Here is a 25,827-nt window from a genome sequence, read left to right on the forward strand (position 1 = left end):
AACATGCTCTGGAAAATCAGCTCTTCCTTCAGTGGGTCTTGTATCAAAGGGACTCTCTCTGAAATACCTAGCTCCTTGGTGCATGACTTTGGAGCCAGTGTCCTGGAGGCCAGCTTGGTATGGCAGGGTGGGGGAAGGAAAGCAGGCTCCAACCTGGGTCCCCTACCTGTATGGGCTCCACAGCTGGGTGCTTCAGTTCAATCATCCTGTCTCCGTCATCCTGGAGCTGGTTCACATACTCCTCCTGGTTAAGCAGCTCATTAGCCTTGAAGTTCTGCGGGAGAAGCAAAGGGATATAAATGCCTGGGTCACAGTCAGGCTGCCCGAGTCAGCGTGGCAGAGAAATGGCAGCCAGGGTGCAAAATAGCGGTCACCTGGCTCACATGAAAGCACAAGCATGCAGGGGAAAGAGAAGAACAAGCGATGTGTAAAAGCCGTCAGGAGGCTGGAGACAGCCACGCCTGGGGCTGGCTGAGACGAAGCAGAGGCATGTTTGTCCTAAGTACATTTTCATTCCCAGGTTCTCTGTGACGTGGTGTTGCTTTTTGGGTTAGTAGCTAATTAGCTGGAGAGGTCAGCTAGAGAGAGTCCTCCTCCAACCTGAAATGAGGAGGATTTTGCTAAATAGAGACACGCCGTCTCCCGGACGCAGAGAGGCCTGCAGAGCATTTACCTCGTACTCCCGGCGCATGCCCGGCGGGTCAGCCATTTGGTCGCTCCAGTCCTGCTTCAGGATTTTGTTCTGCTGGTCCGTGAGGTAACCCAGCTCCTTGGTGCAGCCTTGCAGGTGGTTGTACAGACTGCCCAGGCTCTGCCCTCGCCAGATGGAGGCTTTCTGCCAATTCATATCAAAGAGAGGAGACGTCAGCATCTGGACTGAGAAGGGTCCAGTCCCTTCCCCCCTTGGTTATTGTTCATCTGTTAACAGATCCCCAGAGGCCTTTCCAAACAGCTGGCCCTCCTCAGTTCTTATCTGATGTAATTTTCATTCCCTCTTCCCTCATTCTTTTCAAACAGGATGTTTTCGTCAAACCAGAATCTGAAGCCATGTTGACGCCTCAGGGGAGGCTGAGAAATGTTCCCACCGTGGGGTATATTTGCCCTGTTTGTCCTTCTTGGTTTTAAACTAGGGAGGACAGTTGCAAATTCCGCTCCCCCAGCTGCTTATTCCCCATTTGGGCTCCTAATCAGAGACAGGCTTATGCTGCAAACTTTGGATCTGGATTTTGAACACCCCAAGGTCTAGGGGTGTTTGGATCCGGGAGTTTGGTCCTCCAGATTCCCAAACCATACCCATAATCCCCTGCTTGTGGCAATTTAATCCTCTCCAGAGAAATGGATTGTGGGGTCACAAACAAGACAACGGGCTTGATTCTCCTCACGTGCACTGTCCTAGTGCGTCTGAATCCAATGATGCCGCTCTTGATTTGCCCCAGAGAGAGGGGAAAATCAGGGCCTGTGATGTTAAGAAACTACACAAAGTGGCTTCTGTCCCCAGGCTCTGCTGCATTCCCTCCCTGCCCAGGGGAAATGGGTCACCCACATGGCACTGACCCACCCACCACTTGGAATGTCCAGAGAACCAGCCCAAGCCGATTCCCCTAACGCTGACACAAAGCAACACATCTTGCAAGGCACATCACACTGAGCAAGACTCTTACCAGCAAGTCCTTGTACTGGCTCTTTAAATCCGCTGCATTCTGTGGTGTTATCCAGCCCCCGTCAAAGGAAGAGGGAAAACAGTGCAGTCAGTAAATGTGTGGGTTTGATAAACATTTGCACATGCATTTGCAAACTGCTCAAAAACCGTCCCAGAGCCATTGTGCAGAGTACACAGACTGGCTTCCAGCTGAGGCAGCTTTCTTGCTGCCTCCGCCAAATGAAAACCTCCTTCTAGCTCTCTTTGTTCCAGGCCTACTCTCGGCCGCGTTATCTGCTGTTCAGGACAAATGGAGCAAACCCAGATGCTACATGGATCATGCCACTGTCTGGGTCAATCCGCTTCAGCGTTTGGCTACCGGTTAGCAGATGCTGACCATCAGCACTTCTACTCCACTTTATAGGCCTTAATTAAACCTTGTCTCAGCAGGGTACTTTTATTCATACTTCACTAATGGGGAAGCTGAGGCATGAAGTGATTTGCTCAAAGTCACACAGACAGGAATTTCTGGCTCCCAGGCCTGTGCTCAAAACAACAGACCGCACCCCTCTCTCACAAAATACAGTAATGCTGGTTACCTCCCCAGCAAATGTGTCCTATGATCCTGCACACAGTTACCAGGACCCATTGCTTCCACAGGAATCTCTGGTAATGGAGCGGTGTTATCTCTCAACCAGGGGTGCCTATTCATGGGCTCACAGGGCTCAGAAGAGACAACAAAGGCCAGAAAAAAGAAAGTTGACCGGAGAGAGGCTTGAACTTCTGAAGGCCAACAATAAACAAAGCTTAAAAAAAAAAAAAATCCCTCTTCATCGTGACATTCAACACATGATGGCCCCTTGACAATTCAAATAATCTGGAGCAATATTTTGGTGAGACCCACTCCAGGTTCCAGGCAAGGATTTTGAACCAGACTGGCCCCAAAAAATCCACCCCAGGTTTTGCACTGGGCCCAGCAGGGCTGTGGGAGAGTAGTCAGTGCCATACACTAACTTGTGCAGTAAAGACATGATCAATAGCCCTGCGCGCGGCCGTGAATGCAAGAATGAAGCCGTGTTAGCATGGTACAGAATGGAGCCGACAATGACAATGGAGACGGCGGATCCCTACCAGGACTGGGCGTAGGGCTCCCAGTGTCATGAGTGGAGATGGGATAGGAGATGGAGGGAGGGTACCTTACCGGGCTCTGGAGGTTCTTGATCTGGAGGCCGTAGGCTTCTATCTCTTTCTGGAGGATGTTGTGCTCTGCTATTTGCTTCTCTAGCTCTGGCACGGTGGGGCCATATTGTCCCGCGCTGACTTGCTTCTGCACACAAACGAGCAGTGTGGTGAGCGTGAGTTTTCTCTATGGGACAGAACGCACCCCTCCCTAATTTCCTACCGCCAGAGGCTAGTGCAAAAGGTTCCATTGGGAACTTTCCACTGCAGTTTGGTGCTGGGAATAGAAAACTGGCCAGTACCCTCACTCTTCCCTTCAAATGGGAAGAGAACATATGGCCAATTTCTAAGCATGTCTGGTTACTTTTATCCCTTTCAGCTATTTGTCCACATGCATAGAGGGCAAAGAGAAGATATTCATGCCCCGTTGCCCAACAGTGGGTGGGTCAACACAGCAGTTAAAAACCCACAGCTGGCCTGTGCCAGCTGACTCTGGCGCGTGGGGCTTGGGCTAAGGAGCTGTTTAGCTGCAGCGTAGCTGTGCTGGCTCAGGCTGGAGCCTGCAAGGCGGGAGGGTCCCAGAGCTCGGGCTGGAGCCCGAACCCCAGTGTCTACACCGCAGTTAAACAGCCCCTTCGCCCAAACCCCTTAGCCCAAGTCAACTGGCACAAGCCAGCTGCGGATGTCCAATTGCAGTGTAGACATACCCAAAGAGACAGGAACTGGTTCTTCTGGGCTATGCAAGGCTTTGGAGCTGTGCTCCGGCTCTGCTCCAGCTCCAGGCAAAAACCTGCAGCTCCACTGCTCCGGAGCCGCTCCGCGCTTCAGCTCCGGGCTCCTCTTCAAAGCCCTGGGGCTATGAACCTGAACTGATATGGTTGTGCTTCATCCTACAAACAGGGCTTGGGGGTGATGAAAGGCGAGTGCCATCTGCTACCAGGACATTTTCAAATTAGTCTAAGTTAACTCAAGCGCGGGTGCTACACACACCCAGACGTCACAATATAGCAAAGGCCACAATATGCACCGAGGGCATCACGCACATGCTAGTTATAGAGGCAGCCTGTTCACCCCACTAACAGGATCAGCATGGTAAATCACCAGTGAATACTCATCAGAATGGAAAAATATCTCCCAGCACATGGGATGTTAGAAAAAACCACCAATACCATTCCCCACCCCCAGAGGGAGTCAGACTTGACAGCGAGGGCTAATCTGAAGGGAGAGGGCAGCGGTTGGTAGGTGTGTATAGAATCCCAGACACGTTAACGGCCTTGTTTTGCTTGCTGATATACGAGTGCTGGCACTGACGTTCCCAGAGCATGCTTCTGCCGCAAAAAGCAGCTGGAACTGCTGCTTTTACCTGCTTCTGGTCTAGAATTTTGGCCCAGTCCAGCTTGGAGCCCCCTTCAGGAACGTTACATTTTTCATAGAGGTCTCGATATTCGGCACATTGGTGTGTCACACGGTCATGGAGCTGCTTGATGCTGTACGTGAGGGAGGGAGGAAAGAGATGCACATCTCATTGCCAATTCTCTGTGGTGACTACAACGGAATGCAGGGCAAAATCCTGGCCCCACGGGACTCAAAGGGAGTTTTGTGGAGCCAGGATTTCCCCCAGAGAACCCAGCATGTTCTGCTTTCCCCTCTTGACCCGCCAACCACCCTTGTGGCGTGTGGCACATGCCGAGATGCTCTCTGGCTAGGGGGTTTCTCTCCTGAGCTAAGCCCGAGAGGGGACATGGGAATGGAGCACAGGCACTGATGCTTGCGCAGAGCTCAGTAGGGGCACTTTATTCCCTCCCGAGAGGGAAAATTAAATCACTCCGAAATGTAAGGAGTAAAGAGTATTTTTCCTTTCAGATGTTCATTTTAGAGAGGGGAGAGGGCGACGGGGAGAGGAAAGCAATAAAAATTATTATTCACATAAGCGATGGTGCTTCAAGCTGTTTTGCTGCTATACTATATAGCTTTAACCCACGGTGCTCTTTTCCAGGGCTCAGCTCGGTGCTGCAGTAGGGAAACAGCTCTCCCACTGGCTGTATTGGTTTTTTTGGGGGAAGCAGGGTAGCTATGTCTACACTGCACTTTCGTTGGTGTGGACAGCGCTTTGTCAGTGGGAGACACTCTCTCCCACCGACAAAGCCACTGCCCCTCATTGGGGGTGGTTTTATTTTGTCGGTGAGAGCTCTCTCCCGCCAAACGAGTGCGGCTACACTGCGTACCTTACCGCGGCACTGCTGTAGCGGCACAACTGTAAGATAGTCAGTGTAGACATAGCCTTAGTGGCCAGTGCACTTGTCTGGAACTCAGGAGACCTGGTTTCTATTCCCGGCTCTGCCACTGACTTTTCAGGGTAACCTTTGGCAAGTCACTTTGCCTCCCTGTGCCTCCCCTTGTAAAATGGAGATAATGATCCTTCACAAAGTGCTTTGAGAACTACGAATGAACAGTGCTATGAGGTATTACTACTAACACAATATGGTATGCCAGGTGGTCATTTTTCAGCTTTGTAGCTGGTTTGCTGTATGTCTGGATACTGGAGGCTCAGAAATGTTCCCTTTTAGATGCTATTTGTTCACATACACTCACATTTGCACATGCAATTACCGCAGTAGCAGTGTGCACACACAGGGAGATTCGGATGTCTAAATACCTATGTCCCTGCACACATAACATAGGTGTGGCTATCAGGTGGCACTTTTGGGAATGTGCCCCATGATATTTTATGTTTTGTTCCACCAACGTTTAATCGAAACCTGTTGCATTGGAGAACAACAAGAACCTTCAGGTACCGCATGAGACAGCAACAATGCTTGGAGCTTATACAAAACTTTCCATGTTCAAAGACCTTTATAAACATTTACTATTCAGTCCTTGCAAAACCCCGGGGGGGGGGGGGGAGGTATTATTCATAGTTTATCAATGGGGAAACTAAGGCAGAGAGGATAAGTGACCAAAGTCACAGAGTCACATAAGGGCTTTGGGGCAGGGACTGTCTTTTGGTTCTGAGTTTGTACAGCGCCTAGCACAGTGGGATCCTGGTCAGTGACTGGAGTTCCCAGGTACTACTGCAATAGAAATAATAAATCTTAATAATTGTCAGAGGTAGGACTGGACCCTGACTGCTTTGCTCAGCTCACTAAGTCACTCAATTAAGAATACTTCAGACTCCCGGTCATCACTGCCTTGTGCCCAGCCAGAGGAGAGCAGCGTGAGACATGCATTCTCCACTCACTCTTTTTCTATTTCGATGGCTTGGGGATGCTTCAGCCTCTTTGCTTTATCCACATCCAGGAAGAGGTCCTTCAGCAGGGTCTCGGCTTCCTTCAGGTTTTTCGCGTTCTCCTGCTGGAACTCGAAAGCCTTGTTCTTCTGGTAGTTACTTATGTCCTGTCATCCAAAAAGAACAGCCACAAAGCCCCCCACAGGCCAGATCCCAGGATTAGTTTGCAATCGAGAGATCTAGGTCAGAACATTGATATAAGGTGTAATCTCTCCGAACGCCTGGTTTTCACAGGCTCACCTAGTGAGTCTACCCTATCATCTAGGTCCCTCTTATCTGTAAGTGATCCAGGCTCAAGTCATCCATGAAGGCATTGCCTAGATGCCATGACTGATGCATAATGCAAGCACCTGCACAACTGTCATTGGTACTGCATTTTGTGGCATCTCGCTGGCTCGCTACACATGGCTAAATGCTGATGTCCTTACTTCCCCACCTTTGTCTCATGCCCACATTGCCACCCCCTGCTCTTTGCCCAGCAGTTACCTGCTTGAGCTTGGACTGTGTTTCCAGAATGTCCTTTTCCACCTGGTCGGCATTCTTCTGCATTCGGGAGACGAGCATGGCCAGGTCATTGGCCGAGGACCTGAAGGGAAGTAGAAACAAGCAGATGGATAAAAGCAAACCACCCTCGCAGAGGTGGGTCTCACTCACTACCTGGAGCCCTTCTAAACAGCCACATGGATGTTGGTTCATCAAGCCCGTTACCATCTGGTTCTCGCAGGCGCCAGGAAACTGAGGTCTACAAGGCAGCAAAGGGGAGCGGTCCATGCAGGCCCAGGTTTAGTTCAACATTGCGCACGAACCGTCTTGTTCCATTTTCCTCCTCCGCTGTCTCTTTTGAGTGCTTTTTGCACACAAAGTGCTGCTGGTGTGTTTTACAGCAGCTTTTGGTGCGGTGAGATTCAGACTCTCAGAATCGGAGAGTTAACAATGCCATAAATTCGCTCTGCTGGGACAAGCAAGGCCCCTGCCATTTCCCTGGATTCTTGCTAGGGCAGTTGCAATCTCCTACACATGTCACATCACCAGCTGTGGTAATGCCACCTTTTGGATCCTTGTGCACCATTCGCCACTGCATCACTCCAGCTGATGGAACCCAGCTGTTTTCAGTGCAGTTCCACCGGTGTAGAACTGGAGTCATGCAGTAGTGAACCTGGTCCCTTGTGTCTATAGCCAGACCTCCCTGCTGGGCTTCCTTCAGATTGTCGCTCATGATAAGCAGATTTCACTGCTGTACAATTTCCATTTATTACTTTCACGTTCCCTATCCCATAACATTTAATGTGAAATCCCTGGGAATGCATTCAGGCATTGTTGCCTTTGCATTATACAGCGCCCTCACATGGTACTGTATGGTACCCATCCAGGCAGAGCTGACTCTGCTGCCCTTGGCAAGCCAATAAATACCTGTCCCTCCCAGCCCTGCAGCCATCCACAGTTACTGAATATTTTGCTGCTTCTGATAGTTTCTGCCCTAGGTGAACACCTGCTTCACCTCCAGGGTAGAGATGGTGCCACCGACAGGCAGAGAGCTGCACCGTGAATACGCAGATATGCACTTACAGAAACATACAAGATTCACGTGTCAGACATACAAACATAAGCTTTGTTCAGAGACACACATGCATCTTTGTGCACTTATGTACTACTAGCTGTACACACACAGGGCCAAAATTGGCAGTGATGTGAATGGTCAATTATATGTCAGCTTACTGGTCAGAAAATAGGACTCCAGTACCATAAGCAGCAGTGATCTGGCACTCAGTGGGTGCTGAAAATGAACTTAACTTTCACTCAAAGAAATGGAATGGTTGGTGTAGTTGGAAAAACAACTAAGAGGACTGCACAAGTCAAATTAGGGGGCTGCTTCTTAAGGGCTGGGGATGGCGCAATCTGCATAAAGCCTTGTATAGGGGTGAGGGTGGGGAGACACACACAAATGAGGAGCATGGGGAAAGTTCAGCCCTATAGATGTAAGTTACCTTTCTTGGCTAGTTACATCTGTTTACTGGCTAACTTACACCCAACATGTAATACACCTCACCAATGAATCTGGACCAAAAATGTGTCTAGTTGGCAGCTGGTATCAAGCGGAGTGCCCCAAGGGTCGGTCCTGGGGCCGGTTTTGTTCAATATCTTCATTAATGATCTAGAGGATGGTGTGGACTGCACCCTCAGTAAGTTTGCAGATTACACTAAACTGGGAGGATTGGTAGATATGCTGGAGGGTAGGGATAGGATACAAAGGGACCTAGACAAATTAGAGGATTGGGCCAAAAGAAATCTGATGAGGTTCAACAAGGACAAGTGCAGAGTCCTGCACTTAGGACGGAAGAATCCCATGCACTGCTACAGACTAGGGACCGAGTGGCTAGGCAGCAGTTCTGCAGAAAAGGACCTACGGGTTACAGCGGATGAGAAGCTGGCTATGAGTCAACAGTGTGCCCTTGTTGCCAAGAAAGCTAACGGCATTTTGGGCTGTATAAGTAGGGGCATTGTCAGCAGATCAAGGGACGTGATCATTCCCCTCTATTCGACATTGGTGAGGCCTCATCTAGAGTACTGTGTCCCGTTTTGGGCTCCACGCTACAAGAAGGATGTGGAAAAATTGGAAAGAGGCCAGCGGAGGGCAACAAAAATGATTGAGGGGCTGAAGCACATGACTTATGAGGAGAGGCTGACGGAACTGGGATTGTTTAGTCTGCAGAAGAGAAGAATGGGGGGGGATTTGATAGCTGCTTTCAACTAACTGAAAGGGGGTTCCAAAGAGGATGGAGCTAGGCTGTTCTCAGTGGTAGCAGATGACAGAACAAGGAGTAATGGTCTCAAGTTGCAGTGGGGGAGGTTTAGGTTGGATATTAGGAAAAACTTTTTCACTAGGAGGGTGGTGAAGCACTGGAGTGGGTTACCTAGAGTGCTGGTGGAATCTCCTTCCTTAGAGGTTTTCAAGGTTAGGCTTGACAAAGCCCTGGCTGGGAGGATTTAGTTGGGGATTGGTCCTGCTTTGAGCAGGGGGTTGGACTAGATGACCTCCTGAGGTCCCTTTCAACCCTGATATTCTATGATTCTTTTGTGGGAGTTGTACCTGCTTACACCAGAGCTGCATTCAGCCCAAAGGTGACACAAAAACATAATAGAAACATACTTCCAGCTAACTAGATTCATTCAGACGTGCACCCACGCCAATACACAGAAACATAAATTGCAGCAGTCAAAGATGTGGATCTGTCTGAGAAGCACATGCACTAACATGCATTAGACACCTACCCACATACAGCGACAGATACGCACTCACACAATAAGCCAGAGGCACACACTCATTCATATGCTCAGACACGCCCGTCATTACTGAAACTATAAATCAATGAATACAGGATTAGAACAAGAAAGCTGCCTGGGAGGGGCCCCACACTTTCATTTAAGTGCTCCACAGAGCTACAGCTATGTGGCCACTCCGAGATGCCTTTCTAGCTCATGCTCAATTCACACCAACTTTGAGTGAAAAATGAGAATCTGTTTGCTTCACCCCTTCGTTTTATTTCTCAAGAGTGTGGCATAGTCTGCGGTTTTCAGCATTGGCCTGAGAATCAGCAGCTCCTGATTCCCTCAGTGGTTTTGGGCAAGAGTCACGGCACCTCACAGCCTCAGTTTCCCCTTCTGTAAAAGGGGGAAAAAGAGCCTGAGCTGGTTCACCGGGGGATTGTGAAGACTGTGTGTGCAAAGCTCTTGGAAAGCTGTAAAGTGGTGTTATTCTCTGTGTAGCTCAGCCCTGCTTCCCAGGTGGGAAGTGCACTTTGTCACGCGGATCTCACCACCATGTGATACACACGTACACAGAGAATACATGCACAGCGTGTCTGTGGTAGTGAGATTCGTGGGATAAATTGCAGAACCCTGGGATAAATTGTGGAAGGTGCAGCCGTGGGCCTGTCCTGTGCACCTGGCTAGACAGTATGGGCTGAGGGGGACTTTAAAAGAGCAACCAGCCAGGAGCCTGTCCCTGTTTCCTGCTTAGTCAGTGCATGTACCTACCAGGCTGTTTTTTCATTTTTCAGTCCATTACACAAGATCCTCACTCTTCACTGACACCCCTGGCAGCTCCCCTTCTCTGGAATGAGGAGGAGATCCGAGAGCAAACACTTGAGCACCACCCAGGATTCCTGCCCTGGCTCTCTGCTCAGGGAGGGGACCATGACTCACTGCCTTGCTGCATGCCGAGACAGTGCAGTGAATGAATTCACTTGTTCCAAGTTCCACTTTTGCATTTCTGAGCCAGCTGATATGGGCAGGGGAAAGTCACCACTGTCCTTCTGAATAATAGCCCTCAAGATGGGCCTGGACTAAGCTCCCACAGCTGAACAGCCTTGAGCTTTGGGAGAGTCTGGATTTGGATCCAGAATTTGTACTGACCCATCTCGATACAATGGGCCAAACCAACACCATATGCCTGAATGCCACCCCACTACCCCAAACTAGAGAGAAGTTCCCATCCAGATTTGAAGTTTACCTTTCATTAGAAGCTATAATTTGCTCATGGACTGTGAGGACTGGCCGAATCACTGGGACATTTTATTCTCGGGGTCATGGAGTATTATCTCCTTGTGTGCATTCAGGAAAACAGGAGAGGAGAAATCCAAAAGCCATCCTTCCTTGGGGGGGACCACCAAGCCAGAATAATGGAAATTAGAGACCCAGCCATTCATCTAGTCCAACTGTCCCCCGCCCCCATATAGCAGAACTATTCCCTACAGTGTACGTGAGAGGACTTTGTACAGTCTTCAGTTTAATGTCTCAAAGCCAAGGGCCTTGGGGCTCAGCCTCACCTGTGCCAGGTCTAGACTGCTTCTGCAGTTGATGGCATTTGAGGCCCGGAATCAGGTGGTAGATGGGAGATCACCTGATCTTCAGAGAAGAGGTGCTGCATCCCATGAGAGAGACCTCCTGCTCAATCATAGAAACACAGATTTGCAGGGAATAGGAAGGCTACAGCGGGGGATTTGGGGTGAGAGAGGACCTGGGAAGGGGGCTCTCCACCCCAGCCAGAGAGAAAGGGCTGGCTGGAGTCACCTGCCATGAGGAGCAGGGGCAGACCGATGTCTTAAGGGGAAGAGGCTTTAGGCAACACCAGGCAGCAGGATCTGGCTTTTGGAAAGGAACTATTGAGCCCAACAAGGGGCTGCATGAACTATAGAGTCTGGATAGACACTGACCTGTTATTTTAACAGCACAAAACCCAGTACTTGTAGGATATGGGCTGTGATCGGGGACCCCAAGAAAGGGACACTGAAGCAGTGGATAGGCCTGACATCAGGGCAGATAAGCCCCTGCTATGCAGCCCTTCCCTTGACAGACCGTTCTACTAACTATTACATCTTACAGAAAGGCAATGCCAATTCCGCTCCATCTGTGGTGATTACCCCTTTCAGATCCCAGGATGTTATACTGCTATACACTCCTGGCTGACTGATTCGCTGCATAACTCAGCCTTTCCCCAGAAGTCAGTCCCTCCAGCCCCTCTGACAGTTCCGGGTGCTCTCTTCGCCCCTGCTTCCATTTTGTCAATATCTTCTGACTACAGCTGAAGCCTGGAGGATCGACTATCCTGGGGGCAGTCTTGCCTCCCCCCCCATATAGAGCCCAGCATTTATGGCCCAGGTGGAGGGAAGTCTGGAAGCGAGGGTCCTCATGTTGAAGAGCTAAGGCATGGACTGTTTGAGCCTGGAGAGACATGACTTGGACTAACGAATGGAGCAGGATATTAGGAAGCAGGAACCTAAGAGTAGTCCTGGACAAGTCATTTACTCTCATGTGGTTGGAGTCTAACCTAATTTACTCGGGTGCAACCATGTTGACTGCAATAGGGATGCACCAGTGTTCCTGTTGGCAGAATTTGGCAGAGGTTTATTTCCTCATCAGTGAGAGGGGATACTAATATTCCCCCCTCACATGGGATGGCAAGGATTAATGCTTTCAAAGGATCAAGCACTATTCTAATTATTCGTTCGTTTATGCCCTAGGACACATCCCTTCTGTTAAGGAGGCCAATTGTCCCGATGGGATAGAGTCTTTTTCTTTCTAGCACAAACATGATCATTTCCCTGCTCTTACTTTAATCTGTCCTGCTGCACTTTAATAGGGCTACAAGCACCATTCCTATTTCCCTCCCCCAAATTCCCCTATTAATTCCCCCTAACAATGGGCCATTTTTCTTGTAGTCCCAAGTGAAAGCTTCTGCTAATCTGCTTCATTCTGAATCAGGATCAAAGGAAGGGATGGATGCTGGAGAGCTCCCAAGCCTGCTCAGTGCTTAGCATCTCGGTATGAATAGGAGCCTCTCATCCATCTAATTCTCCTGCACACTGCATGGGCCTCTGCCTGCTGCATCCTGCTACAATTGATAGCCCAATCCTGCAAACCCTCCATAGATTCTGCCTTAGTACCATATCATTCTTCTTGTTCAAATGTGGCTACTCCAGAGAGGCAGAGGAACAGGATACCCAGGAAATCAGTCTGTTAACACCCAGGACACGTTGGTAGACACCTGAAAAACCTACCAATTCCCCACACCCATGGCAGCAAACTCTACCAGACCAGATTCAATTCTACCTCCTTCTGTGTTTGAATGTGGTTGGTCGCATATACAGCACCAGGCCTCCCCTGGATGCTCTGAGTGGTCTAAGCACAGGGTTGGGAATCAGGAGCCACTTAACTCTCACCAGGACATAGGACAAGCAATTTGACCTCTCTCCCTTAGTTTCTTCATCTCAGACAGAGGGACGATACTGACCAACCCCACAGGCTGAGGCTGGATTAGTTAACGTTTGTAAAACACTTTGGAGGTGCCAGGCATTATTATTTATCAATAGGCTGGTGCCCTTAAATAAACCCCTGAGCAGCCTGGCTTGATCTTCTGAGGAGGAGAGAGACTGTCCTGAGAATGGCTGCATGCCCCGCCACCCCACTCAGCACAGGAGGCAGGACAGAGTCCTTGGCGTGACTCGTTACCTCAGCGGAGTTGCAGCTGGGCACCGTTTGGCCCAGAGTTTCTTACCGGGGAATATAGGAGACATTAAAATAGGTCTGGAAAAACTTTAACAGCAGAAGTGCCCAGCTGACAGGTATTTGGATTGTTTAAATCATATTTCAGAGGTTTCAGTACAGCCTGGTCTGGCTGACACAGACAAGGCCAAGGCCAAATTGCTTCACAAACAGGTTGGGGGAAAAAAGACTGTAGAAATTTAGGCTAAAAATACTCAAGCTGGGGGCCTCTGGGTAGGGATCCTACTGCAGAGCTAGGCCCCAAAGGAACCTGAGCTACAGAGGGGCTGAGAGTCTGCAGCCTCCATTGTCTTCACTATTAGCTGTGGGCGCTTGGCCCCTCAGAGACTCAGGGCCAGTCTACACTGGCAACATTAAAGCCCTGCTGCGGCAGCACTTTAACATGGCTTGTGTAGTCACGGCAGAGTGCTGGGAGAGAGCTCTCTCAGCGCTCAAAAAACCCCACCTCCACCAGGGGCACAGCTCTCAGTGCTGGTGCACTGGCACTTTACAGCGCTGCAACTGTCTCGCTCAGGGGGGTGTTTTTTCACACCCCCAAGCAAGAAAGTTGCAGCACTGTAAAGTGCCAGTGTAGACAAGCCCTTGAGCTGTTGCGGTAGGTGCCAAGCGATGGAGCAGGGGGCTAACGTGAGACAGCACATTTGCAAATGTAGGATTTAGTTAAGTGCCTGTTTCTTTAACCTGGTTATAGGAGATTTGGGGCCCATACACACTGGCCAGCTGAATCAGGGTACAACCAAATTTAACAGCTGCTTTAAACACTGTAGTTATGGGCATGTAGATGGGACAACCCGCTAACCTTGGCTCTCAGCGCCCCGACTCTGCAGATCAGTTTTCCTGATCAGGCCCCTTCTTGGGCAAACTTTGTGCTTCCTCCCCTATGGCCAGGCTGGGAGCGGTGTTTAAAATGAATCCCAGCATCTGGAATAGGATTCTGAGAAAACATGACAGAGGGAGGAGGGTGGCAAATAACCCTGTGGTGGGGGTCTGCCGTATGAGTAGGAGAAACGGCTCTCTTTACAAGGCCTCCCTATCAAGGATGCCCAGGGAAGCCTGTCCCTATCAGGAGCCCTCTGGCTTCCAGCTTAAAGACCCCGGAGGGACGTTTCTTTGCCTCTATGTCTCAACCCTCACATCACACTGATAGATGAGTACCACAACAGCCTCTTACAGCCCCCAGGACCTAATCCATGCGTAGTCCGCAAAGAAGCAACCTCTGCCACCCTATTACATGCCTGTAGCCAGGATGAATTTACAGCCCAGCCCATCCACCTCCTGTTTCATTCCGCCAAGAGCAGGGGAACTCTGAGCTTAGTGCCAGCTGGACCCTTTGGTTTGGGTTCCTTTCCTGAAGGTTTTAACGTTCTCTTCTAGGTCCATCTCAGCACGTAAGGCAACATCACCCCAGCACCCGCCACCTACCGATTGGGATATACTGTCTGGAGACACTGAAAATGCTACACTGAGCTATTAACAGTCCAGCTAAACCTTGATAAGCTGAAGTTCGTCTGCCTGAGACCATCTCTTGGAAACAGGCAACAACCATGTCCAGATGCTGCCTCTTGCACTACAGCCTTCCATCCGCTTACCTGAATTAAGGTCATGCCTCCCCATTCCAGGTGGCTAATCACTGCAATATCTCACATGTATCTAGAGCTTTACAAACTAGATGGTGTTCAGACAGGAACCACGCAGCTACCTCTGGGGTGGAGTGCCAGGGAGACAATCAGTGCACAACCGATGGAGGGAGGGGAGATTTTGGTTGTCTCTGGGCAATTCCCAAAGAGAACCTTGGTTGTTCAGGTCTCAGCAGGAGGACCTTCCCTCTGCGCTATTCTGCACATCCTCGTTTATTCAGAGACCACCTCTTCCCTGGATACCTTTTCTCCCATCCGTGCTCTAACCCCATCAGAGCTCGGAGAGGATCCAGGAGTCACACTTACTTGGTTTGCTTGATTGGAGGCGGTTTGCTTGGGGAGCCCTTGCCCACTCCCTTGAACATCTTGGCAGGAATTTAGTTCCCTTCCTGGCGTCCACAAAGCTTTTCAGGGCACAGCCTCTCTGCTCTAGTCTGCTGAGATGGAATGACAGGCTCTAGCTGGGAAGGTCTGATGCAGGTTAAAAGAGCAGTTTCTAGGTGGCTCCTCCCCAAGCAACCAGTGATCCAGAAGCAGGGATGGAGCCTGGTTTTAAAAATGACTAGAAAAACCAGTTTGTGGAAAGAGCAGAGCCCTGGAGGGAGAGCTGGCGACCCCGCCCTGCTTTTCAGAGGAATGTTCTTCTACACAACACGCTGTCTGGCACAGTCAGGCACGGGTTTCTCTTAGGTAGAGGGGAAGAATCCTGCCTCATCATTAGTTTAAAACAGGATGAATCCAGCCACTCCGGTACAGTTGATTAAATGTCAGTTCTAAGCTTGTAATTATCTTCCCTACCAATTAGTAACATCATCTATTGAAAGGAGGAAAGGGAAAGCAACTTCCCAGTTAGGTAGCAATACCGGTGCCTTTGGACCTTTCGATCATGTAGTTCAATTACATAAGGAAAAGGAAGCAGGCGGTTCTGAGTTGTGTTCCCAGCTCTACCACAGACTCACTAGGTGAACTTGGACAAGAAATCCAGCCTCTCAAAATGGGGGTAATGCTCCTGCTTTCTCTCACAGGTACAGCAGCCATACTACTTATCAAGGGAAGACCAGAGGGGAATATATAGACCAAGCCTCCCTTTTAAAGGGCCGTCACCCACAATGTGTTATGTACGCTACAAAATCATACGTTTCTATCACAGCGTCTGATCCTTTACTTCATTGCTGGAAAACACTCTCCTCTGATCAGCTGCTTCTTAATAACGATCATGGGGCATACAGCACCAGCTAAATAGCACCCCTTAAAACCAGAACGGGTGGCAACCCCAACTCCGAGGAGTGTTGAGAAGCTGGAGTCAGTGTTTCTGAAGCACCATAAGTAAAACAGACAGGCATGGTATTAGTCTAGTGCAGGGCTCACTGTCACATTGAAAGGCCACGTGTAATACAATTTAAAACATGGCTCCTGCTAAGCCAGTTAATAAAATGGATGGGGCAGCGGGTGTGGATGTGGGATTAAAATGGTTCCAAAAGTTGTTGTTTTTAAAATGATGTTCACCGCTAGGTCAAAGGAGGTTATAGATTGGTTTAGGAGAAGCCATAGGATGCAATCCTGATCCCACTGAAGTCAATGAGAGTTTTGCCATTGACTTCAATAGGGCCAGGATTTCTCCCCTGGTTCTTAGACAGAGCTAGTGTAAATTGGCCTTGGTAACAATCCTTCCTTGAGCAACAGAGTATACTGTGGAGGCTCTGTACTCCCCAAAAGACTCTGCACAGGGGTTCAGAAGGCCCCAGCTTTTTATAATTTGTATTACAATGGCACCTAGAGGTCCCCATGCAGTTAAAAATCCCATTTAGAGGCAGTGATGCCTAGTGAATAGAGCCCTGGACTTGGACTTGGGAAAGCTGCGTTCTATTCCCATTTCTGCTACTTGTCTGCTGGGTGACCTCGGACAAGTCATGTCACCTCTCTGTGCCTCAGTTTCCCCATCTGTAAAATGGGGCTAATGATACTGACCTCCTTTGTAAAGTGCTTTGAGACCTATGGATGATAAGATATTATTGGGCCAGATGCTGCACAAACACCTAGTAAGAGCCAATCCCTGATCTGAGAAGCTTACAGTCTAATTGTGTGTCTTAAAAATGGAAGGAAATCTGAAAATCCACCAAAAGGGGAGATTTTTAAGGCATTTAGGGCCTGATTCTCCCATCTTGGACCTTGTGCTGTCAATTGCACAAAGAGGGTGCAAAGCATGCAAAGCATGCTCAGTCCCATGTGATTGGATTTTGCACCCACTTTCCACAGGTATCTTGGGTTAAAATTTATACAAGTCAGTGGAGACTCAGGCCCCTTGCTATTCAAGGGGTAAAACTAGGAGGAATGAGGGAAAATATGTACTACCAAAAATACTTTTTGAAAGTTGTACAGGCACAGAGGGGGCAGAAATACAAAAAAAATAGTCAGGTAGCTGGACATGCTTTCCAGGGCTGCTCCCTTCCCAGAATATTTTCACCTCTAATCAATCAGTCACATGACAGTTGGGAGTGCAGAGGTAGAAATTCCTGATCTGCTGGCCTTTAAGTTACTAAAATGTTTCTGTGTCTCTCCACAACACATTCAACAAAACGTCCCTGCACTTTTTCTTCCCAGCTGGATCCAATCTTGGATTGAGCCCTCTTTTAAAGTAAGCCTCTTGACGAGAGAATGGCCCTATATACACCTTTCCGCTCCAGCGGCAGGAAGCGCTTGTCCTGCGTGTGGGGAGAAAGAGAAACAGGGCTAATCTCAGAATTGGTGCAAAGAATTACAAGCATCTCAGCCGAGCGCTCTTTGCCAGCTAGGTTAGGGCGTGGCACTGATCGGAGAGAACAGCAAGCCATGCTCTAGTGTGCAGTTCCTGGAGTCGTTTTCAGCGGCAAGAACAGGGACCTGGCCATGTGCTGAATGGTTAGCCAGAGAGTGGTGCTGCCTTTGAGCTAGGAGGCAACTGGTAAAGATATTGATGTAATGTTTTGGTTAACAAACAAGACTTCCGCTTGTACTGCTTGAAAGAGGAAGCCTTTCCCTTTGTGAGCCCCCAGTGAATGCTGAGTATTAATACAGCAGGTTTAAGACAAACAAAAGGAAGTATTTCTTCACACAATGCACAGTCAACCTGTGGAACTCTTTGCCAGAGGATGTTGTGAAGGCCAAGAATATAACAGGTTCAAAAAAGAACTAGATAAGTTCATGGAGGATCAATGGCTATTAGCCAGGATGGGCAGGGGATGGTGTCCCTAGCCTCTGTTTGCCAGAAGCAGGAATGGGCCACAGGGGATTGATCACTTGATGATTGCCTGTTCTGTTCAGTCCCTCTGAAGCACCTGGCACTGGCCACTGTCGGAAGACAGGACACTGGGCTAGATGGACCATTGGTCTGACCCAGTATGGCCATTCTTATGTACAAATCCTGGGGCTGGATTCTGTATGAACAGCCACTGCACAGGCGTTTGGAAAGAGTTCAAGACAAAGAAAGGCGATTGGGGCCTCTGGAAGCCACCGCAATACACATGGTTACAAAGAACTTCTCACTATTTTCCCGTCTGTAGTGAAGGATTGCTAAGCACTTAGCCTCCATTCAGCCTCACGTCGTCCCCGGGAGGTTTGTATTACCCTCAGTCTCAGCTGTGAAAAGTGAAGCGCCGAGAGGTTAAAGGGTACACGGTGCTGTCTGTGCACAGGCCTGCGTCGGAGCAACATGATCCCTTGGAACGGAGCAACTTGCTCCCCTGGCACAGCAAGCCAGTGCAGGGGGAAGAGGGCCAAGCATCCTCTTCCTCATGCCCTGTGGGTGATTTACACCACTGGGAGCACATGGAAGGACGGGCCTGAAATTGTTCCTGGGCCTTGAGTGGCGCACACCTGAAAAGAGGGAGGTTCCTGCTTTGCCCTCTGCCCACCTCTGGTATGGGTCAGTCTGTCTCTTGCTCACACTGAATTCCCACTGAACCCCATAGAGACTCCAACTACTCGCAAAGGACGGTATGGCTCAGTCAGAGCAAAGGTTGGTAGAACCAGGCCCTTAGACCCAGCTCCTCAAAGGTATTTAGGGCCCTAACTCCTATTGATTTCCATATCATCTATCTCTATCTTTGAGGATTTGATGAGTTCCCCACAGTGAATCGGTGATGGAACCAGGGATAAAGCAAGACCCCCCCCCCCAATCTCCCATCCTCAGTCTTATCTACCCACCATTTTCCTCTTAATTATGCCCCCTTCTGCCGTACTTACCCTTCTCTTCAGGGCTAGATAAATATTTTTCCTTTGGCTAGTATCCCTCATCTGCTGCAGGGAGTGCTGGGAGACCTGGAGGAGAAAGGTGGCAGCAGTTCTTTTCATGAGAGATCTTTAGTCTTTGGCCTTCTCACCTGTGGCTGGTGCAGCAGTTTCCCTGTTCTGTGAAATCTAGTTTTGACTTTGGTAAAATTGCAGGTATATTTAGTGGTTATGGAAGCAAAGGGCTGAGAGCAGGGGGGAGATCCAGGTCTGTGGTATTGGGAACGGTCCTTTTAATTGGTTTAGCTTCCCCCACAGGAAGTCTGGGGGAGGGAGGTTGCAGCAGCCCCTGTCCTGGTAGGTGGAGGCAGTTAGAACCTCATGACAGAATACAGAGGATCTCATTCAAGCACCTAGGGCGCAGCGTGATTACTGATCAGCACCTTATATCACTATGCCAAAGCACCTCAGGTCCTGACCTGTATCAACCAGTGCTGATAAAGTTGTAGGCCTTTCTGGGCAGCTGCAGTGGTTTTGTAATACGGCCATAGACCAGACAGGGACAAGGAATTGTTAATGCACATTTTTATGCTCTTGTAAGGCCTAGAGGCCCAGGCCACATTGGGATCCTATTCTGGTAGATGCCGTGCAAACAGAAGGTGACAAGGTCCTTATTTAGGAAGGAAACACAAGCTTGTTTTTTGGCTTGTGAGCCAAGCAGATCTTGGCCCCATTCTTCCACAGGTGAATTACCCCCTTGCCCAGGGCTGGCTCTGGCTTTCTGGCCTCCCCAAACAAAACAAAACAAAACACCTGCGGCGCAGCCGGAGCCAGGGTGCAGGGGGACTCCCTGCGCTGCAGATGTGCCCCGGCTAGTGGGGGGAGGGGGAGGGAGCGGGGGAAGAGAGAGAAGGGGGGCGGCCAGGGCTTCAGCGGGGCGCTGCCACGTGGCCCCTCCTGCCGTGCCCCCTGCTGGAAGGGCTCCGCACCACTCCGGTCGGCTGGGAGGGAAGGACGCGGGCTGCCCTGCCGGGCTTGCTGCAGGGCGCTCCCGTCCTCCGCGCCACTGCCCCCTACAGGGTGGCCGGAGTGGACCATCACCACCAAAAAAAAAAGCGGCCGTGCCGCCCTAGGATTGGGCGAAATGCCGCCTCCTACAAGCTGCCGCCTCAAGCACCAGCTCGGCTGGTGCCTGGAGCCGGCCCTGCCCTTGCCACCGAAGTGCACAGGGGGGTGTCTAAAAATCAAGCAAGGGAAGCTGCTGTACATAATGGCTGAGTGCCTTGATTGCACATAAGGGCTGAGGGCCTGGGTTCTCCTGGCCCTGTTTTTATGGTTACACCTCCACCATGGCAGAGCCACACCCCCAGGATGCCTTCCAGCTGCAGGTGTACCAGTGCATTCCAGAAGGGCTGAAGCCCAGTTCTCAGGGAGGGGGAGATTATTTCCAAGGCACAGTACTGTGTGTGGGGTTAGGACAACTGGCTGAACTGGTATAGCCGTAGTACCTGTAACTTCCTGTGCAGTGGGCAGAAACCGTTGTAGGCTGCACCGGTTCAACAGGCCCTGACCTACCGTAACTCCGCACAAGTGTTGCAAACAGGCCTTGTAAACACACCAGCTCCACTGCTGGGTGTGGGCACAACGCAGCAGGCAGACACTAAGCTCCAAGTGCCTTCCAGCCAACGCTTTCCTGCAGCATCTTTTCCCCTCCTATAGACAGCATGATAGCACTGTTGGGGATGTTTGACATCAGGCAGCAGAATCGGTTCAGGCACAGGGAGCCCAGGGCCAAAGCCGGCAAGGAGGTTTGACATCAGAAAATGGCAATCAACTGGGAAATGGGTGAACCTTTAATAAGTATAGCAGGGAGGGCACTGGTGGAGATAGACTCAGCAAATTGGTACCAGCATATCCTGCCCAAACATGGCAAAGTCCTGCCATCTCTCAGTAGCAGAGTGTGATGGGGTGCCTGCCCCACACTGGGCTCTAAGGGGTTAAGAGAGCCCCTGAGGAGGCTGTCAACAGAGAGGGGCTGCGAGGAACTGACCCATATAAGAAGGGCTGCAGAACAGAGCAGCTTCAGTCACTGGCTGCCTTGCAGGCTGAAGACAACAAACACCCTGGACAGCAGTGCTACTGGCAGAGATCTGGGGAGCTAAAGGCAGCTCCTGGTGGGCTGCAGAGATCTGCAGGCTCAGGCCCTGAGGCAAGGGCAAAGAGGGTGCTGGGGCCGTGGGGAAGTGGCCCAGGGAAAGCTACTGAGGAGTCAGAGGGGGCGCTGCAAGCAGTGGCCATCTACAGGGGCACTGGGCCAGGACCTGGAGTAGTGGGCAGGCCTGGGTCTCCTCCCCCGCTTCCCCTTTACTACTGAGGAAGTAGCTGGACTAAGGAAATGCGAAACTCCCCTGGAAGGGGGGAAGCACAGAGTACGCCACAGCTGGAGGGCTGTGTCCTGAAGAGGACACTGAAGTCCTGGGAATGACATGGGTCCCTGGAGCAGAAGTTACAGTGACGAGATACCACCAGAACAGAGCACACTGGCTAGCAGAGCTGATCCCTAGGACATCCAGCAGGGGGTGCCGCAGTGGAGAGTCTCACACCATCACAGACACAAAACCAATCCCAGACTAGAGCTGGGAACAGCTCACTTCTATGGAGGATTAGTTTGCTGGTTATATTGCAAGTTGCTTGGTATTCAGATATGCTGAAACATTCCTAAAATAAGCACTGCACTGGCTCTTCCAGACCACGTTGATACCTCAGAGGTATCAGGGAGCGCATTGGCTCTCTGAATTTGCTGGAATTGGTACTGCTGCTCTCAACCTCTGCAGGCACTTCCCGGTTTTCTTAATGATGGAGCTATACTACTTGCATTTTTATTGGGCCTTCAAGGGTAATGAATCTCTAAGTGCTTTACACAGTTAGTGATATAAGCTACACCCAGCAATATCCATTAGAACATACGAATGGCCATACTGGGTCAGATCAAAGGTCCATTGATCTAGCCCAGTATCCTGTCTTCTGACAGTGGCCAATGCCAGGGAATAGCAATAGTTAATACATCTAGGCCTGGTCTACACTACAAGTTTAGGTCGAATTTAACAGCGTTAAATCGAATTAAGCCTGGACACGTCCACACGACGAAGCCTTTTTTTTTTTTTTTTTTTTTTTTTTAAACTTAAAGGGCCCTTTAAACCGGTTTCTTTACTCCACCCCTGATGAGGGGATTAGCGCTAAAATCGGCCTTTGCGGGTCGGATTTGGGGTAGTGTGGACGGAATTCGACGTTATTGGCCTCCTGGAGCTATCCCACAGTGCTTCATTGTGACTGCTCTGGACAGCACTCTCAACTCAGATGCCCTGACCAGGTAGACAGGAAAAGCCCCGCAAACTTTTGAATTTCATTTCCTGTTTGCCCAGCGTGGAGAGCACAGGTGATCACGCAGAGCTCATCAGCACAGGTAACCATGATGGAGTCCCAGGATCGCAAAAGAGCTCCAGCATGGACAGAACGGGAAGTACGGGATCTGCTCGCCATATGGGGAGATGAATCAGTGCTAGCTGAACTCCGTAGCAGTAAACGAAATGGCAAAATATTAGAAAAAGTCTTAAAGGCCATGAAGGACAGAGGCCATAACAGGGACGCACAGCAGTGCCGCGTGAAAATTAAGGAGCTAAGGCAAGCCTACCACAAAGCCAGATAGGCAAACGGAAGGTCCGGGGCAGAGCCGCAAACATGCCGCTTCTACGCGGAGCTGCATGCCATGCTAGGGGGTGCAGCCACCACTACCCCAACCGTGTGCTTTGACTCCATCAATGGAGAATCACGCAACAGGGAAGCGGGTTTGAGGTACGAGGAAGATTATGATGATGATGAAGACAATGAAGATAGCTTACAGCAAGGAAGCGGAGAAACCGGTTTCCCCAACAGCCAGGATATGTTTATCACCCTGGACCTGGAACCAGTAACCCCCGAACTCACCCAAGGCGTACTCCCAGACCCTGAGGGCACACAAGGGACCTCTGGTGAGTGTACCTTTGTAAATATTACACATGGTTTAAAAGCAAGCGTGTTTAATGATTAATTTGCCCTGGCAATCGCGGCCAGTACAGCTACTGGAAAAGTCTGTTAACGTGTATGGGGATGGAGTGGAAATCCTCCAGGGACATCTCCAGAAAGCTCTCCATGTACTCCCAAAGCCTTTGCAAAAGGTTTCTGGGGAGGACTGCCTTAACCAATCCGCCATGGTAGGACACTTTACCATGCCAGGCCAGTAGCACGTAGTCTGGAATCATTGCATAAAGCATGGCAGCGTATGGTCCCGGTGTTTGCTGGCATGCAGACAACATCCATTCCTTATCTCTCTCTATTATCCTCAGGAGAGTGATATTCACGGTCACCTGGTTGAGATGGGGTGATTTTATTAAGGGGACATTCAGAGGTGCCCGTTCCTGCTCGGCTGAACAGAAATGTTCCCTGCTGTTAGCCACGCGGTAGGGGGAGGGGTGAAGTGATCATCCCAGAGAATTGGGGTGGGGGGGGTAGTTGAGTTTGTGCTGCATGTTAACCCGGAAACCGCAGCCCCTCATACATTGCAAACCCATTTTAAATGGCCAAGCCAACGGGTGCTTGGTATGGGAAATGAGGGCGCTACTGTTTGAAACCATTCCCACATGTTAAGAAGGTTAAAAAAGCCAAAAGACTGTGGCTTACCATGGCTGCCTGCAAGCCGAAATCTGTTGCCTGGCACTGCGTGAGTGATCTCTCACACCAAACCGGCAGGCCCTCAATATAAGAGGAAAAATGCGACCTTGTAACGAAAGCACATGTGCTGTGTAATGTGAACAGCAAAATTTAACATGAAAGAGTGTACCCATTGTTCTCTAAAATGTGTCTTTTTTAACCACCTCTCCCTTCTCCTCCACCAGCTGCAAATGTTTCTCCTTCACAGAGGCTAGTGAAGATTAGAAGGAGAAAATGGCGGACTCGGGCTGATATGTTCTCAGAGCTCCAGATGTCCTCCCACACTGACAGAGCACAGCAGAATGCGTGGAGGCAGTCAATGTCAGAGTGCAAAAAAGCACAATATGAACGAGAGGAGAGGTGGCGGGCTGAAGAGAGCAAGAGGCAGGCTGAAGAGGATAGGTGGCGTCAGCTTGCTGACAGAAGGCAAGAGTCGATGCTCCGGCTGCTGGAGCATCAAACTGAGCTGCAGGAAAGGCAGCAGGAGCAGAGACCGCTGCTACAGCCCCTGTGTAACCAACAGCCCTCCTCCCCAAGTTCCATAGCCTTCTCACCCAGATGCCCAAGAACGCGGTGGGGGGGGGCCTCCGGCCACCCAGTCACTCCACCCCAGATGATTGCCCGAGCATCAGAAGGCTGGCCTTCAATAAGTGTTAAAGTTTTAAACTGCAATGTGTCCTTTTCTTTCCCTCCTCCCCCCACCCCTCCCGGGCTACCTTGGCAGTTATTCCCCTAGTTGTGTGATGAATTAATAAAGAATGCATTAATGTGAAGTAACAATGACTTTATTGCCTCTACAAGCGGTGCTCGAAGGGGGGAGGGGAGGGTGGTTAGTTTACAGGAAAGTAGAGTGAACCGGGGGGGGGCACGGAGGGTTCATCAAGGAGAAAGAAACAGAAGTTTCACACCGTAGCCTGGCCAGTCACAAAACTCGTTTTCAAAGCTTCTCTGATGCACACCGCGCCCTGCTGTACTCTTCTAACCGCCCTGGTGTCTGGCTGTGCGTAATCTGCGGCCAGGCAATTTGCCTCAACCTCCCACCCCGCCATAAACGTCTCCCCCTTACTCTCACAGATATTGTGGAGCGCACAGCAAGCAGCAATAACAATTGGAATATTGGCTTCGCTGAGGTCTATCCGAGTCAGTAAACTGCGCCAGCGTGCTTTTAAACGTCCAAATGCACATTCCATCACCATTCGGCACTTGCTCAGCCTATAGTTGAACAGGTCCTGACTACTGTCCAGGCTGCCTGTGTACGGCTTCATGAGCCATGGCATTAAGGGGTAGGCTGGGTCCCCAAGGATAATGATAGGCATTTCAACATCCCCAACGGTTATTTTCTGGTCCGGGAAGAAAGTCCCTTCCTCCAGCTTTTGAAACAAACCAGAGTTCCTGAAGATGTGAGCATCATGTACCTTTCCCGGCCATCCCACGTTGATGTTAGTGAAATGTCCCTTGTGATCCACCAGGGCTTGCAGCAGCACTGAAAAGTACCCCTTGCGGTTTATGTACTCGGTGGCTTGGTGCTCCGGTGACAAGATAGGGATATGGGTTCCGTCTATCACCCCACCACAGTTGGGGAATCCCATTGCAGCAAAGCCATCCACTATGACCTGCACGTTTCCCCAGAGTCACTACCCTTGATATCAGCAGGTCTTTGATTGCGTTGGCTACTTGGATCACAGCAGCCCCCACAGTAGATTTGCCCACTCCAAATTGATTCCCGACTGACCGGTAGCTGTCTGGCGTTGCAAGCTTCCACAGGGCTATTGTCCCACAAACTTACACAGGATCATTTTAGGGGTCAAGACAAAGATGCCACATTTATTATTAATCTGTAACTATTAGCAAATACCTTAATGCTTATACACACACACACACACACACACACACACCCCAAAATGTTCTGCAGCTGCTGGATAGTTACCAGTCCTGATTGTAGTTTGAGTTCGCAGCTTGGGATCGGAGCTTGTGGCAGCTAACTGGCCAGGAAAGCTGAGCACGAGGAGGAGCCGGGTCTCTGTCGGGCGCGCACCGATGCTCCTTGATGTTGATAGCAGAACGTTACCCAA

The 25,827-nt window shown here is 50.1% G+C and overlaps 1 protein-coding gene across 1 annotated transcript in view; it reads right to left on the minus strand.

Moving 5' to 3' along the window:
- Nucleotides 1-25,827, minus strand: part of EVPL (envoplakin) — a 56,704-nt gene that overhangs the window by 23,363 nt on the left and 7,514 nt on the right. The window contains exons 2-8 of the mRNA XM_024206724.1: nucleotides 6,591-6,690; nucleotides 6,057-6,211; nucleotides 4,182-4,305; nucleotides 2,841-2,966; nucleotides 1,662-1,700; nucleotides 674-835; nucleotides 167-274 (exon numbers count right to left, since the gene is read on the minus strand). Of these exons, the coding sequence (XP_024062492.1) occupies nucleotides 167-274; nucleotides 674-835; nucleotides 1,662-1,700; nucleotides 2,841-2,966; nucleotides 4,182-4,305; nucleotides 6,057-6,211; nucleotides 6,591-6,690 (814 nt within the window). The remainder of the gene's footprint in view (nucleotides 1-166; nucleotides 275-673; nucleotides 836-1,661; nucleotides 1,701-2,840; nucleotides 2,967-4,181; nucleotides 4,306-6,056; nucleotides 6,212-6,590; nucleotides 6,691-25,827) is intronic.

The sequence above is a fragment of the Terrapene carolina genome, unplaced genomic scaffold, assembly GCF_002925995.2.
Source record: "Terrapene carolina triunguis isolate 2854851 unplaced genomic scaffold, T_m_triunguis-2.0 Scaffold192, whole genome shotgun sequence".
Taxonomy (NCBI): Eukaryota; Metazoa; Chordata; order Testudines; family Emydidae; genus Terrapene; species Terrapene triunguis.